The sequence below is a fragment of the Gopherus evgoodei genome, chromosome 4, assembly GCF_007399415.2.
Source record: "Gopherus evgoodei ecotype Sinaloan lineage chromosome 4, rGopEvg1_v1.p, whole genome shotgun sequence".
Lineage (NCBI taxonomy): Eukaryota > Metazoa > Chordata > Testudines > Testudinidae > Gopherus > Gopherus evgoodei.
Window position 1 is genome coordinate 62228346 of NC_044325.1, and position 17324 is coordinate 62245669.

The 17324-nt window shown below is 38.9% G+C and overlaps 1 protein-coding gene across 5 annotated transcripts in view; it reads left to right on the top strand.

Moving 5' to 3' along the window:
- The window catches only part of EIF2AK4 (eukaryotic translation initiation factor 2 alpha kinase 4), a 75322-nt gene that overhangs the window by 36212 nt on the left and 21786 nt on the right, over positions 1–17324 (top strand). For all 5 annotated transcript variants that reach the window (XM_030559428.1, XM_030559429.1, XM_030559432.1 and 2 more), the window contains 10 exons: positions 4342–4425; positions 5153–5275; positions 5673–5777; positions 6282–6342; positions 7645–7724; positions 11998–12099; positions 12716–12766; positions 14132–14368; positions 14991–15066; positions 16725–16846. In XM_030559428.1, the coding sequence (XP_030415288.1) occupies positions 4342–4425; positions 5153–5275; positions 5673–5777; positions 6282–6342; positions 7645–7724; positions 11998–12099; positions 12716–12766; positions 14132–14368; positions 14991–15066; positions 16725–16846 (1041 nt within the window). The remainder of the gene's footprint in view (positions 1–4341; positions 4426–5152; positions 5276–5672; positions 5778–6281; positions 6343–7644; positions 7725–11997; positions 12100–12715; positions 12767–14131; positions 14369–14990; positions 15067–16724; positions 16847–17324) is intronic.

A 17324-nucleotide genomic window follows, 5' to 3' on the forward strand; every position in this document is an offset into this window, starting at 1 on the left:
CATTGCTGGCATATGATGGCGTATATTACATTGGTGGACGTGCAGGTGAATGAACCGGTGATGGTGTGGCTGATCTGGTTAGGTCCTGTGATGGTGTCGCTGGTATAGATATGTGGGCAGAGTTGGCATCGAGGTTTGTTGCTGACATAACCTTATTCCCAGATTTGGACCTTAGCGTCCAAAATATGGGGGTTAGCATGGAAGCCTCCAAGCTTAGTTACCAGCTTGGACCTGGTACTTGCTGCCACCACCCAAAAAATTAGAGTGTTTTGGGGCACTCTGGTCCCCCTGAAAAACCTTCCCTGGGGACCCCAAGACTCAAATCCCTTGAGTCTCACAACAAAGGGAAATAATCCTGTTTCCCTTCCCCCCTCCAGGTGCTCCTGGAGAGATACACAGACACAAGCTCTGTGAAACTACACAGAGTGATTCCCCCTCTCCGTTCCCAATCCTGGAACAAAAGCACTTTCCTCTTCACCCAGAGGAAATGTCAAATCAGGCTAGCAATCCAACACACAGCTCTCCCCTTGATTTCTTCCTCCCACCAATTCCCTGGTGAGTACAGACTCAATTTCCCTGAAGTAAAGAAAAACTCCAACAGGTCTTAAAAGAAAGCTTTATATAAAAAGAAAGAAAAAATACAAATGTTCTCTCTGTATTAAGATGATACAACACAGGGTCAATTGCTTAAAAGAATATTGAATAAACAGCCTTATTCAAAAAGAATACAAATCAAAGCACTTCAGCACTTATATTCATGCAAATACCAAAGAAAAGAAACCATAGAACTTACTATCTGATCTCTTTGTCCTTACACTTAGAAACAGAAGACTAGAAAATAGAAAGTACTTCTCCAAAGCTCAGAGAAGCAGGCAGGCAGACAAAAGACTCAGAGACACACTTCCCTCCACCCAAAGTTGAAAAAATCCAGTTTCCTGATTGGTTCTCTGGTCAGGTGTTTCAGGTGAAAGAGACATTAACCCTTAGCTATCTGTTTATGACAGTTGCATGGATTGGTTCCTGAGCTAGAGTTACTATGGTGCGGTGTGCAGTTACTGGTGAGAATATGTTTTAGGTTGGCAGGTTGTCTGTGGGCAAGGACTGGCCTGCCACCCAAGGCCTGTGCAAGTGTGGGATCATTGTCCAGGATGGGTTGTAGATCCCTGATGATGCGTTGGAGGGGTTTTAGCTCCTACCTGCCACATGGGGCCACAACTGTGGTACCCCAACCCACCCAGCAATATCGTCAATCTATTCAACTACACACTCAGCCCAGAAGAAAAGTCTGTCCTAACTCGGGGACTCTCTTTCTGCCCTGCCACCCCCACCAACATGATACAGTTCTGCGGCAATCTGGAAGCCTACTTTCGCCGTCTCCGACTCAAAGAATACTTTCAGGACAACACTGAATGGCACACTGATACACAGGTGCCCTCCCACCAACAGCACAAGAAGAAGAATTCCACATGGACTCCTCTTGAGGGTCGAAATGACAGTCTGGACCTATACATTGAATGCTTCTGCTGACGTGCACAGGCAGAAATTGTGGAAAAACAACATTGCTTGTCTCATAACCTAAGTCGTGCAGAACGCAATACCATCCACATCCTCAGAAACCACCCTGACATTATCATCAAAGAGGCTGATAAAGGAGGTGCTGTTGTCATCATGAACAGGTCTGACTACCAAAAGGAGGCCGCCAGACAACTCTCCAATACCAAATTCTACAGGCCACTTCCCTCAGATCCCACTGAGAAATACACTAAGAAACTGCATCATCTACTCAGGACACTCCCTACACTAACACCAGAACAAATCAACATACCCTTAGAGCCCCGACCAGGGTTATTCTATCTACTGCCCAAGATCCACAAACCTGGAAATCCTGGACGCCCCATCATCTCGGGCATTGACACTCTCACTGAAGGACTGTCTGGATATGTGGACTCTCTACTCAGACCCTATGCCACCAGCACTCCCAGCTATCTCCGTGACACCACTGATTTCCTGAGGAAACTACAATGCATTGGTGACCTTCCAGAAAACACCATCCTAGCCACCATGGAGGTAGAGGCTCTCTACACAAACATCCCACACACAGATGGAATAAAGTTGTCAGGAACACTATCCCTGATGATGCTACAGCACAACTGGCTGCTGAGCTCTGTGCCTTTATCCTCACACACAACTATTTCAAATTTGATGACAATATATATCCCCAGATCAGTAGCACCACTATGGGCACCCACATGGCCTCACAATATGCCAATATTTTTATGGCTGACCTGGAACAATGCTTCCTCAGCTCTCGTCTACTCATGCCCCTTCTCTACCTACACTACACTGATGACATCTTCATTATCTGGACCATGGGAAGGAGACTCTGGAAATATTCCACCACGATTTCAACAGCTTCCACCACACCATCAACCTCAGCCTGGACCAATCTACCACTTCCTAGATACCACTGTGCAAATAAGTGATGGTCACATTAACACCACCCTATACTGAAAACCTACCGACTCCTATGCCTACCTTCATGCCTCCAGCTTCCATCCCGGGCACATCACACGATCCATTGTCTACAGCCAAGTATTGAGGTACAACCGCATCTGCTTTAACCCCTCAGACAGAGACCAACACCTACAAAATCTCCACCAAGCATTCTCAAAACTACAATACCCGCACGAGGAAATAAGGAAACAGATCCACAGAGCCAGACGTGTACCCAGAAGCCTCCTACTGCAAAAACCAACCAACAGGACTCCACTGGCCATCACATACAGTCCCCAGCTAAAACCCCTCCAATGCATCATCAGGGATCTACAACCCATCCTGGACAATGATCCCACATTTTCACAGGCCTTGAGTGGCAGGCCAGTCCTTGCCCACAGACAACCTGCCAACCTGAAACATATTCTCACCAGTAACTGCACACCGCACCATAGTAACTCTAGCTCAGGAACCAATCCATGCAACAAACCTCGATGCCAACTCTGCCCACATATCTACACCAGCGACACCATCACAGGACCTAACCAGATCAGCCACACCATCACCGGTTCATTCACCTGCACGTCCACCAATGTAATATACGCCATCATATGCCAGCAATGCCTCTCTGCTATGTACATCGGCCAAACTGGACAGTCTCTACGGAAAAGAATAAATGGACATAAATCAGATATTAGGAATGGCAATATACAAAAACCTGTAGGAGAACACTTCAACCTCCCTGGCCACACTATAGCAGATCTTAAGGTGGCCATCCTGCAGCAAAAAAACTTCAGGACCAGACTTCAAAGAGAAACTGCTGAGCTTCAGTTTATCTGCAAATTTGACACCATCAGCTCAGGATTAAACAAAGACTGTGAATGGCTTGCCAACTACAAAACCAGTTTCTCCTCCCTTGATTTTCACACCTCAGCTGCTAGAACAGGGCCTCATCCTCCCTGATTGAACTAACCTTGTTAGCTCTAGCTTGCCTGCATATATATACCTGCCCCTGGAAATTTCCACTACATGCATCTGATGAAGTGGGTATTCACCCACGAAAGCTCATGCTCTAAAACGTCTGTTAGTCTATAAGGTGCCACAGGATTCTTTGCTGCTATTATAGTTCTAGTAGTTCTTAATTTAACAATTGAAATGGGGGGAAAGAGAATATTAATCAGAATAATGTGATTATTTTTTTTTTAAGATCCAACCCCTTACCACTTGCTGCATGAAATCATTACAACATATCACTGGAGAATCATTAAAAAGCTGATGTTCCCAGTTATTTTGTAGCAGACGGCATATGTCTTTAGTTCTAGTGGTTGACAAGATATTTAACCTTAAATTTATCTTTCCTCCTTCTATCTGTGCTCTTTTGGCACTGTGGACAGCTTGTATCAATATAGTTTTCAGTCACTAACTTTGATATGGGTTAAAAACACAAACTCCAGTGCAATGCATTTTGATCACTAAAGAATAGACATTTTGTTGGATTTTGTAATAGTTCACTGAACTGTATGGTAACATTTTACTTTTCTAAGTATATTACCCATGCTTTTTTTCCACAAAGGTAGTTTGAGGTTCAGATTAAATACAGATATTCCACTTTGTACCCTTTCTCTATTACTTGATAATGATAAAAATATTCATTAATATTTTGAAAATGAAGCAGTGTTAATGGGTAGAGAAGGTACGACACTTCTTCCTGTCTTACTATGCTCACAATATAGCCACAGAAAGTCACAATCAAGAATGTATTCTGGTCATCTGAAAATGATTTGATGATTAAGGAACTGGACCTCTCTGTATTAGCTTAACTGTTGTTTGTTTGTTTCTGTGGTGTAGGATGAAGAATGCCATCAAAAGAATAGTCACAGTAAAGAAGACTCCGCTTCAGTGGTTCAGACAGTACACTGTCTGTTCATTCAGGTTAGACATCTGATGTGGGTGATATTTGGTTATGGAGAATAGCAAGGTTATTAGATAAACCATACGTTGTGTAAACACAAATTAATTGCTTTCTCTGTATAGCTGGACAAGTAACCAAACAGAATCAGATTGCTGAAATGAAACTCTGAAGATTAAGGTTTCCTTAGTATATAAAACTAGGATGTTTTTTAAAAAGGTTTGGCCAATTAATATGTGTATTCTTGTTATGGAAAAAAGAATGTGAAATACATCAAACCTGTCAACATAAGACTTCTGGTCTTCTCTGGTATGGCAATTCCTGCATGTTTTTACATATATATGTTGTTTTAATACAAGCAGTTAAAGACCTAAGCAAAATCAACCCAGAAATATTTTAAAAGCCATTTTAAACTAGCATTTTTTTCTAGACTAGAGTTCCACTGGGTGTTTTTTGTGTTTTTAAATTAGAGTCAGGGAGGAGTTGGTTTTTAAGTGTTTGTTAGTACAGGAATGACGGAAGTTGTGATAATATCCATAGATGACAATACAGTTTTTTTCTAGTAGAAATACTTCTCACAGAAAATTCCAAATTGTTGGACATCACAGTTATGGAGATAGGGTGTTTACAAGTTGCTCTTGACTGTGTTTGGTTGTAGTACAGAGCTGAGTATTAACATATTGACAGAGGAAATCTTCTGACAATTTTTTTTCTTAACTACAAACATCTCTCTTTTCCTTGTGACTGAAGATGGAGTATTGCGAAAAGAGCACATTACGGGACACTATCGACCAGGGATTGTATGAAGATACTAGTCGACTTTGGAGACTTTTCCGAGAAATTTTGGATGGATTAGCTTACATACATGAGAAGGTTAGTAAACGTTACAATATCTCCTCTTGTTAGCAACTGTCAAATATATACAATGATTTTTCTTGTTTCACACTCAGTTTTATAAGGTTCTGGAATGGTGCATCATAAACCTGCATTGGTGTTTTTAAATTGCTCTAGACTTGTTTTATTGTTACCACAATTTAGTTAGTTTTAAAATACCTTATTGGGTGTATATTGTCACTTAAAATTATTTTTTGCTGTTTTTAACACCTTGAAATATTTTCCCAGTATCAATCACTGATGAATTAGTGGAATGGGTTGGTACTGTATACAGAACCAAAAAGGGGATCCCTTTCCAATGCTGTTTTATAGCCTGGAAGGAATTTTTCTCTCAGCCACTCTGATTCAAACGTTTTTTTTTTCACTGTGTTAACAGGGAATGATTCACAGAGATTTGAAGCCGGTGAACATTTTTTTAGATTTTGATGATCATGTGAAAATTGGTGATTTTGGTTTAGCTACAGATCACCCAGCATATGCAGTAAGTATTACATAAAATTAAGCTTTGCAACACACATCTAGGCCATTACAGAAAGCAAATGAAATAATTTTAATTTGGTACAGGAGTAACATGTAAAGGAAAAATGTCAATAAAACCTAATGTTGTTCAGCAGATTTAAATGTGCAGTCCATAATTCCTTTATGATTTCACTATTGCATATCCTAGTGTAGGATTATAAATTGTATAAAAGCATTTTCTGTATTTACACATACATATGCCAAAGGGTTAAATGCATTTCATGCTCATTAACTGGTTAAAGTGTTATCTAGAATTGTGGTAGTTGATCTTTAGAAGTATAAGCCAAACATTTTAAACGTAGGTGCCAAAAGTTACAGACTTGTATTTATATTTGGGAATAGAGGCTAATAAATGATGAAAATGCTTTATTCTGAAGAAGTCTTTTTAGTTAAGTCACTATATTCATTGCACTCATGAAAATTATAAAATATCTGACCTTTGTGTGTGTTTACTTTCCTGTTTCAGGCAGACACTAAACAAGGAGAAGATCAGTCAGGAAGCCATCTGGCCAAATCTGACCCTTCAGGTAAGTGCAAAAAATATTGTTTACTCTAACTGATGCTAAGAAAAATTGTACATCCAACAGTCTTGCTTTCTGTACCCAAATGGAGTGAAATCCGCCCCTCTCCTATGCAAAACAAAAGGCCCTTTCTATATTCAGGTTTAATTTATTTATTTCATTTTGCACCACAAAACAAAGTGTGTGTGTGTGTGTGTGTGTGTGTGTGTGTGTGTGTGTGTGTGTGTGTGTGTGTGTGTGTGTGTGTGTGTGTGTGTGTGTGTGTGTGTGTGTGTGTGTGTGTGTGTGTGTGTGTATTATCCAAATCATCTGGCTTTGGGCAGGGATGTCTGTCTCTACTCCATGTTATGAGCTGGAATAGCAGCTGCTCTCCTTCTATACCCTCTTTGGCAGGAGGTCATTGCCACTTGATCTACGTAAAAGTAAATTCACTTTCTCTCTTAACCTAACTCTATAAGTCAGGGCAGATCCCATCTCTGACCTGCATGAGTTGCAGAGATTCCTATGTGGACACTCTGCCTATACTTTCTCCCACCCTTCCCCCACCCATGCAGGACTTTTGCAAGACTTCAGTGGTACAAACCTCCACAGAGTGTGTCTGTGTGCGGGGGGAGGGGGGGTGTACTCTTTATACTTTCTCATTTGATCTACCTTGCAACTATGTTGAGGATGAATATAATGAGAATTAAATTTGGTTGTGACTTTAGTCTCAGTACACCTCTACCCCGCTATAACGCGACCTGATATAACACGGGTTCGCATATAGCGCGGTAGCAGTGGGGCTCCGGCAGCACTTTAAAGGGTCCAGAGTTCCGGCTGCTGCGGGGAGCCCTGGGCCCTTTAAATCACCGCTGGAGCCCTGCTGCCGCTACCCTGGGGCTGTGGCAGCGGGGCTCTGATGGCGATTTAAAGGGCCTGGGGCACCCCGCAGTAGGAGCCCCGGGCCCTTTAAATCACCACTGCAGCCCTGCCACCACTACCCCAAGATAACAGCGTTTCACCTATAACGCGGTAGGGATTTTTGGCTCCCTACGATCGTGTTATATCTGGGTAGGGGTGTATTAACATACTGCGTCATAATGGAATCCTATAAAGACAAGGTGATTGGCATACAGAAAGGAGACATGTCCAAGTTATGCCTGTTTTGTCTATAAATATGTAGGATATTTCACTCCTCAACTTTCACAAAGACTGAATTCCCATTTAAAGAAGAGTTAAAAAAAAAAAAAGCTACATTTTCTTAGCCATTAGATGCTGTATTCCACTTGCAGGTTCCGTGAAACTAGTAACTCTTTTATATCCATACAGATAATTTGACAGGGATGGTTGGTACTGCACTATATGTGAGCCCTGAAGTCCAAGGAAGTACTAAATCTTCATATAATCAGGTAATATTAATAGGACTTAATACAAGGGCATTTAGAGAGAATAGCAATAGAGGTGTCTATTTGAGTTGCATAATGTATGATGATCTGACCATCCATGGACTATCTAGTGATTTAAATGTAAAGGCTTAAAATGCCACAGGTCCTTAATATACAGTAATTTAAAAAAATGTACACTGTACCCATTTTTAATGTGATTAGTTGGGTAAGTTCATTATATTAATAAAATCAAGACACTAGTCAAAGTTAGGGACACTTCAAAAACATTCTTCTCTCTTTAGAAGTAAGATTTGTTATCACTTGTTTGTTGACTACAGAAATAACAGTTTTATATTGCTAAATTTGCTTGCTAAATTTCAATCTAGGTTGCATTTCCGTTGTTTGTTTGTTTGTTTGTTTAAAGTTTGTCAGTCAAAAATCTTGCATTATTTCATATACTTTCTGCAAAATTCACAGTTAACAGAATTTCAGTTATTTTCTGTTTTCACTCAAGTTACTGCAGAGAATCATAGAATTGTAGGATTAGAAGGGACCTTAAGGGGTCAGCTAATCCAGTCCCTTGCACTCATGCCAGGACTAATTATTATCTAGACCATCCCTGACAGGTGTTTGTATAACCTACTCATAAAAATATCCAATGATGGAGATTCCACAACCACCCTGGGCAATTTATTCCAGTGCTTTACCACCCTGACAATTAGCAAGTTTTTCCTAATGTCCAGTCTAAACCGTTCTTGCTGCAATTTAAGCCCATTGCTTCTTGTTCTAACTTCAGAGGTTAAAGAGAATAATTTTTCTCTCTCCTCCTTATAACAGCCTTTTGTGTACTTAAAAACTGTTATCATGTCCTCACTCAGCCTTCTCGTCTCCAGACTAGACAAACCCAGTTTTTTCAACCTTCCCTCATAAGTCATGTTTTCTAGACCTTTAATCATTTTTGTTGCTCTTCTCTGGAATTTCTCCAATTTGTCCACATCTTTCCTGAAATGTGGTGCCCAGAACTGGACACAGCACTCCCATTGAGGCCTAATCAGAGTAGCGCGGAAGAAGTACTTCCCGTGTCTTGCTTTAAAAACTCCTGCTAATACATCCCAGAATAGATGGCTGCTTTTTTTTGCAACAGTGTTACACAGTTGACTTATATTTAGCTTAGCTATGACCCCCAGATCCTTTTCCGTAGGACTCCTTCTTAGGCAGTCATTTCCCATTTTCTATGTACTCCTAAGTGGAATACTTTGCATTTGTCCTTATTGAATGTCATCCTATTTACTTCAGACCATTTCTCCAGTTTGTCCAGATCATTTTGAATTTTAATCCTATCCTCCAAATCACTTGCAACCCCTCCCAGCTTGGTATTGTCCGCAGACTTTATCAATGTACTCTCTATACCATTATCTAAATCATTGATGAAGATATTGAACAGAACCGGGCACGGAACTAATCCCTGCAGGATCCCATTTGATGTGCCTTTCCAGCTTGAATGTGAACCACTGATTGCTATCTGGGAATGGTTTTCCAACTAGTTATGCAACCATCTAGGTAGCTCCAGCTAGGTTGCATTTCCCTAGTTTGTTTATGAGAAGGTCATGTGAGACAGTATCAAAAATCTTACTACGATGAAGATATGCCACATCTACCACTTCCCTCCATTCACAAGGCTTGTTAATCTGTCAGAGAAGGATATTAGGTTGGTTTGACATGATTTGTTCTTGACAAATCCACTCTCAACGTTACTTATCACCTTATTATCTTTTAGGTGTTCACAAATTGATTGCTTAATTATTTGCTCCATTATCTTTCCAGGTACTGAAGTTAAACTGACTGGTCTGTAATTCCCTGGGTTGTCCTTATTTCCCTTTTTATAGATGGGCACTATATTTGCTCTTTTCCAGTCCTCTGGAATCTCTCCCTTCCCTCCGTTTTTGCCAAAACCATTTTCATCCGCTAAATAAAATTTACTTTGGGGCTGAAAACTGAACCTCGGCAGCCACTGTGGATATATGTATACAGCAGAAAAAAACCCATAGCAATGAGTCTCAGAGCCCAGGTCAACTGACTCAAGCTCACGCTATGGGGCTAAATATAGCATTGTAGGTGTTCCCAGGATCCAGCCCAAGTGGGCTCCAAGACCCTGTGAGGCAGGAGAGTCTCAGAGCCTGAGCTTCAGCCTGAGGCTGAACAGCTAAACTGCTTTTTTAAGCCCCACACATGAGCCCAATGAGCCCAAGTCAGTTGACCTGGCTGAGACTCGTTGCCACAGGGGTGTGGTGTTTTTGTTTTGTTTTTTGCTGTGTAGTTGAGTCGCTATGCACCTATAGCAGTATTAGCATTAATCTTGCAACAATACACATTCTTAAACAGAAAAGATAATTCTGTATATTGTAATACTTCCCTCAAGTGTTAGGATGAAGTTTATATTGGGGGAGGGGGCAGGGGGATTCTCAGTGAGGTAAAATGGTCCCAACTTACTGATCTACTAGACTCCTAGTGTTGTATGATTTTCTGGCGTGTATTTTTCTCTGCTAAACTAGAAAATTTAAATAAAGATGGACATTCATGTGTCAGGTTACCTACACACAAACAGTTAAAACCCCATGATTTCAGTGCATAACTACAGATGATTATGGTTTTTCTGGACCTAATGCATCAGTATCCGATAATGATCAATGCCACTTGGTATTTGAAACTCCCAGGTTTGTGGCATTGCTGGCAGTGTGCACTACATAGGCATTTTTAGAGTCCGATATTTGTTTGTTTACTTTTTTGCATTTCTCTCGGGTTAGACAATAAACACAGATTGGCCAGTTTGACTTGTTTTTAACCATTTTACCATATGTTTGACTTGGTTTCACAAGCAGTAGGACGCACTGCTGTTACATTTGCATTTAAAACACAGCAGAAGAGTATTTATTTGGTCAAAAATTGTATTTATATTTAAATTAAAAAAACAATTCATGGAAACATTTTTTTGTCCTAGGTTTTGTAAAAGCTTGACAAAATAGACTCATTGCCCAAAATTTGGCCAATGTTATCAACTGATATATTTTCATTAAGGAAAATCCTCAAGAATTAAGAAAGACTGTTTATCAATATTCCAAAAAAAAAAAAGGGAGATGGGAGGGGGGCTAATAATGTATTGTGGTGAAAAATCATCTCTTAAAAGCAGCCCCAAAATACTTGTTGAAATCGTCTAACTTTTATAGGGCTAGTTTCTGAGTGGTGCTGCAACTTTTGCTGGAATCAATGAGAACTGCAGATGACTGGTCCATCTTGAGATGTGGTCTGTAGTTTTAGTCATGCTAGTTAGAAAATGCTTCGTTACCAAAATGGGTTTCAGTGAAATATATCTTTCCCATAATTCCATTTTAGACTTGATATATATATGTCCAAAAATGGGTTTGCACGGTGTCCTTTGCCTACTTTAATCACTCACTTAGTAGGACTAAACTATGAGAATGTATGATGAGGCTAAAGAATAGGCAAACCACTAGCCTGAGAAAGTGAAAATATAATTGCTAATAGGATTGGGCAAAAATAGACTGCAGCAGTGTAATTGTACACAAAGTGACATCAAAAGAGAACAAAAAAAGCAGGTGTTTTCTTTTGAGGGAGGGCAACAAAGTCCTTCTCAGAGCGCAGAAGAGCCTTCCTGCAAAGGCAGACAAGATGCAGCTCCTTCTAGGTTGGATATTAGGAAACACTATTTCACTAGGAGGGTGGTGAAGCACTGGAATGGGTTACCTAGGGAGGTGGTGGAATCTCCATCCTTAGAGGTTTTTAAGGCCTGGCTTGACAAAGCTCTGGCTGGGATGATTTAGCTGGTATTAGGCCTACTTTGAGCAGGAGATTGGACAAGATGACCTCCTGAGGTTTCTTCCAACCCTAATATTCAATGATTCTATGATTCCTTCTAGATACTTAAGATGGAGAACAAGTATCAAGAGTAGATAAATTCTTAAATAAAAAAAGATCCTGTTTTGATACAAGTGTGGTTCAAGAAAAGAAATATTTGGTGCCATGTATAAACAGAATATTTTCTAAAATAGAAATGTTTTCAAAATAAAATGTACTTCCTACCTACCTCATGAGACTGTGGTGAGGATAAAGTCCATTAAAGATTGTGAAGCAGATACTGTAGTAATGGAGGCCATATAAGTACTTAGAATAGAATGGAAAATGTGTTCATTTTTGTCTGCTGCTAAGTTACTATCACCATAGATCAGAGACACTTCTCTTGCAGTTAGGTTTACTACTTACTTGATTTTTATTTCCCTAGAAAGTTGACCTTTTCAGTCTGGGTATAATATTCTTTGAGATGTCCTACCGTCCCATGAGTACTGCATCAGAAAGGATCTTTGTTCTCAGCCAACTAAGACGAGTATGTATAAATATTGGGGGCTGGGGAGATTGGAGGGGAGGGTCTTCATCAAATACTTCACTGAGTAATAGAGAAGGAAAAAGTATGCAAAATATTAACAATATGCTTTATATTGCAACCAAATGTTTGAAGATTTTTTTTATAGTAAGCTAAAGGGAGGAAAATGCATAATTGTCACATGAAGAAAATTGGGGTTTTCGGTATAAACCACATTAACTTATTGTGGGATTTGTCCCCTTCTAGTGACAGGACTGTGTTTTTTGGTTTGAGTAAACTGTTGCCTCTAGGTTAATGGAAGCACAAGAATCAGTGGCTCAAGCTTTTAGATCAAGAGGTCAATCAGTCCTTCCTGGTTCACACCTAGCAGCTTGTCACACAGAGGGTATGAGACTATGGTTGTACCTTGGAAACTCTTATTCTGTGTGTTACAAAGCACCATATACATGCTTATGAATAATAATAGAACACTGTCTTGGCAATTTTAACTATAACAGCTAACTCAATTTTTTTGCTTTGAGTAATAAAAATATCTAGACTTACTGTTTCTGATATATACCTGTGTTAATAAGGTTAGCTTGCGTCCTTATTCTAATTCAAATATATTTCTCTTTTTTAGTTTCCTATTGAATTTCCAAAAGACTTTGATGAAGTGAAACATGAAAAGCAGGTAATTTTATAGACATTTTAATTATTAGGTGTTCTCTGTTAAGAAATGTTAATGATTATTTTTTCACTTCATTTTAAATTAGTAAGCTCTGCCAAGTCATCACATGACACTGGAACAAAGTAAAAAAGAAAACTCAAAAGGCTAAAGCAATTAATACAATTGACATTGAAATATATTTCAAACACAAAGTTCCTGAGTGCAGTCATAATGGATTAACAAACTGCAGAGTTCGTCGGCGTACCTTTTAAACTCTGAAGGACTATTGTGACTCTAGGCTCAAACAAATTGAAGCTACACTGTACAGCAATTAAATTAACCCTTTGAAAACTCTTTGTTTCAAACATAGTGGGATGTATGGTAGAAAAAAAGATTTGTAAGGTGAAATGATAGCTATAAGTTGTGTCCATGGGCAATGGCCACCAGGAGCTCACTCTGGCAGCTGGGGACAGCTGGAGCCTAACGGATTCAAATGCTATCTTAGGTTATTTTATAGCTAATATCTCTCAACCATGCCCCTACTCCATGGGGCAGGAATGGGGTGCTGCAGAGATACCATACTTTTCTGTACACCATCTGGAGATTTTCTTTACATTAGGAGAGTCCTTGGGTAGCCAGTTACACCAGCTTTCTGGCTGCTTTGCCCTGCTGAACAGTGATATGGCTTTTTGTTAGAGCATCATAAGAACATCAGAATGGCCATACTGGGTCAGACCAAAGGTCCATCTAGCCCAGTATCCTGTCTTCTGACAGTGGCCAGTGCCAGGTGGTTCAGAGAGAATGACCAGAACACATAATCATATAGCGATCCATCCCCTGTTGCCTATTCCCAGCTTCTGGCAAACAGAGGCTAGGGAAACCATCCCTATTTATTTTTTTTCAGCAGTTTACTAAAAGAATCCCAATACTTGAAGTTATACCAAATAGCCAACAAATGGAATCTTCATTAACCAGTAAGATTCCTGCTTTTATAGCTGTATTTTTTAAATCCTTATTGCATGTTTTTTACCTGTATATCTTCTATAAATTAATAGTATTTAGTATCTTACTTTACATTATATTGAATTTTTGCATCATTTTGTGTCTGTTATGAAATTATTACACAGCATCCCAAGACTCTTGCCTAGGGGAGGATAAATTTTTAGGGATAATAGCATTCTTACTCTGTTGATATCCCAGTTAAAGTTATTCAGAACTAGTGAGGAAAAAATAATTTTTCTCACAAGATTCAAATAATATCTAAACTTTTCGATACATGAGTATCTTACTGACATGATAATGTAACTGATAATGTTTACTGAGGTATTCATCCCATGAGATGTTTTTAATAGTAGTTAATTTAGTAATATATTTTGGTTTAATTTGTAGAGATCAGTTATTACTTGGTTGTTGGACCATAATCCTGCAGAACGACCAACCGCTGTGGAGCTGTTAAAAAGTGAACGTCTCCCGCCACCCCAGATGGAGGAATCGGAACTTCATGAAGTGCTTCATCATACTTTAGCAAATGTAGATGGGAAAGCTTACCGGACTATGATGGGTCAGATATTTTCACAACGCATCTCTCCGGCAATGGATTACACCTATGACAGTGACATGCTAAAGGTCAGTTTTAAATTGATTTTTAATAACTCCAACCAAGAAAATGTAGATGTGATTCAGCTCAAAACCTGTACTTCATAATGTTTTACGTCAGTGCTTAGCGTCCCTTTCTAAACTGATAATTTAATGCCATTAGTCTGATATCTCCAATCTAATTCATATCCTGCTCCCCATTTGAGTTTCACATACTTAGTGAACAATTAAACTAAATTTCGCTATGGCAACAAATGGCCACAAACCTGTGTGCATATGATTGCTTCTTACTCTTAGCTATTATAATAGTCATGATACTCACATCTAAGTGTCAGTAAAATATTTTTGTTTCGGGGCAACAGCCATTTCTACACTGTCAGACAATCCCGTTTAGTGGCTGCAGTCAAGATTCTCTTCTTATTCTAAAACACTTAAAAATAATTGTTCTAAATGTGTTTTGTTTCCTTCTTTCCATTGCACTTTTTAACTAGTAATCAGTGTATAATGGGAATGTTGTGTGGAAAGAATAAGGACATTATGTTGTATACAGTGCTCATTGTAGTTTGTTATGGTCATTTGATTCATATGTTGATGTCTTCTGTATTGGAATATACTTAAGTGCTCCTTATTTTGGGGTGGTGGTTGTTTTCAGGGTAGTTTTTCCATTCGAGCAGCCAAGATACAGCAGCATGTATGTGAGACTGTCAGCCGGATCTTTAGAAGACATGGTAGGTTTATGTTCAGATGTTACTGTTCCTTTTGTTTTTTTCCTTACTCAGAAAATGGTATTAAATGGATTTGAGAGACAGTGAAATGTTTTCACTATTAAAAAACCTATCACAAGGTTGCATGAGATGGTAGATGCATATTTAGAACTTCGACCTTCATTGTGGCTTCCATAAGAGCAACTGGTTTGAAATGTCAATTATTAATCTACTATAAATGGAATATGATGAGGGGGAAGGGGGGCGGGAACCATAAAAATGTTGGAAAACTTAGAAAGCTTTTCAGTCACATTATAACAATCATTTGTTGAATTTTCCATTAAATTATTTCCAGAAAGCAAAAATCAATTTTTTTAAACATTTGAAATGGGGAAAAAATTGATAAGCTCTCATCATATGGCTAAACTGACCAATCAGTGGCAAGAATCAGAAACCAAAACACATTAAGCCAAACAATCAAATGGCCTACCTTTTTTTTTTTTAATTTTTCTTAAACCAACTATTTAGGAGAAATCTAAAGGTTTTCACAAAAGATTCTGGTTTTGGGAAACATCTCTAATATTTATATTTGCTGTGGCTGAATCAACATGTACAGATTTTGATGGGTACATACTTCTGTGCTCAAAAATATTTTTAGAGTTGAAACAAATATTTTCAGGAGGGAGGGAAGGAGGTTTTGATTTATTTACATTGTTATAAGGTTTATAGGATATAGGTCTGATTAGAGAACAGGTAATTTATCTGGAAAGTGCAACAGACTCTGACTTCCAGATCAAATTTGCTCATTTACAGTTGGAAAGATTTTCTAACTTCTAGCCCTTCGGACTTAAACCAGGGATCTTAAGGCCAAGCTGGGTTTGTTCTTACTCAAGTATTATAGCAAGTAATAAAAATTCTTCATTGGAACTTGACAATAATGTTGATTATATGCAAGTCAGAAAATAATCCAACTCGATGTCCTGTATTTGTATGGACATCCAGTAGTAAAAAGATAATATAAATTACTCTGGTCATTAAGGGCAGTAGCTGTAACTTCAAAAACACACAATGAAAAGCGGTATTTTGCAAAATTGTTTTTTCTGATGATAACCCGTTTTTAAAGATGACTTTAAAAAAATAAACAAAGGTGTTAACAGCATTAGCCCAGCAACTGAACCGCAAACTTTTATGCTGCCATGTGGGCCACTCTGTGAGATTCCTAGATTCTACCTTTCAGTACTTGGGAAGAAGGATCCTCAGCTCACCTTGCTAGCAGCAACCATACCTGACAAATATAATAGTATTGACAAGCTTAATGAGACTCTTACCTGTCCTTTTGTAAGCCTTTGTGGAAGCTGGAGGTTGAAGAGAGAGGTAAAACTGATGATGATATCAGAATTCTGTCTAGGGTATGGAGTTAGTCTGTGGAATTCTGTAATTATCCTCACATATCTCTTCTGCGTCTCCTCCCGCTCCCCAAGAAAAAAAATAAAAAAGGTAACACTTAAGTATATCAGTTTATTCATAGACCCCAAAATTAATCTATTTCAAAAGGTAACAGATTATAAACAAATTTTACTTTAGATTCTTATACACTTGGAGTTTTGATTTTTTCTCTTTTTAATGGCTTCTGAAGAGAAGGTGTGACCTCTGTTCGAATTGTGTTTTACCAATTTGCATAGGAGCTATCAAGCTGCATACCCCACTGCTAATGCCTAGAAATAAGAAACTGTATGACCATAATGAAGCTTCATATTTCATGGATCACAGCGGGATGCTGTTGATGCTTCCTTATGATCTCAGGGTAAGCAATATACCCTTTATACTTTAAGCTAGTAGGTTTGGGGAATGTTGTAGTTTCTATTATTGTCTTTGATTCACTAATCAAGTTTTAGGCACAGTCTTCTACTTCTTTCTCCCAACACTCAGGCATCTGATTGTATTCTGTCTATCTCTTTTTTCCTTGACTCCCAATCTCTCTCCTCTACCCTGAGTTGATGACATTTCCAGAAATGATAGAGAGGATAGAAAAAATGGCCACTGGAAAAAAGTAACCTTTGCAAGTTTGCCTTACTTTTTGCATCATAATTGATTTCACCCAACAGTCCAGGGAGTGTGTCCAGTCAGAACTGTGCCTGCATTTGTCTCCATGTGTAAGCATCACACCAGTCACAAAAATGAACTACAAAGAGTGGAAGTACACTGAATACTGAAAAACATTGCTACTTTTTCCACACTTAAAACACATCTTAAAAAAAACAAATTTAAGAAAAAATGCTACA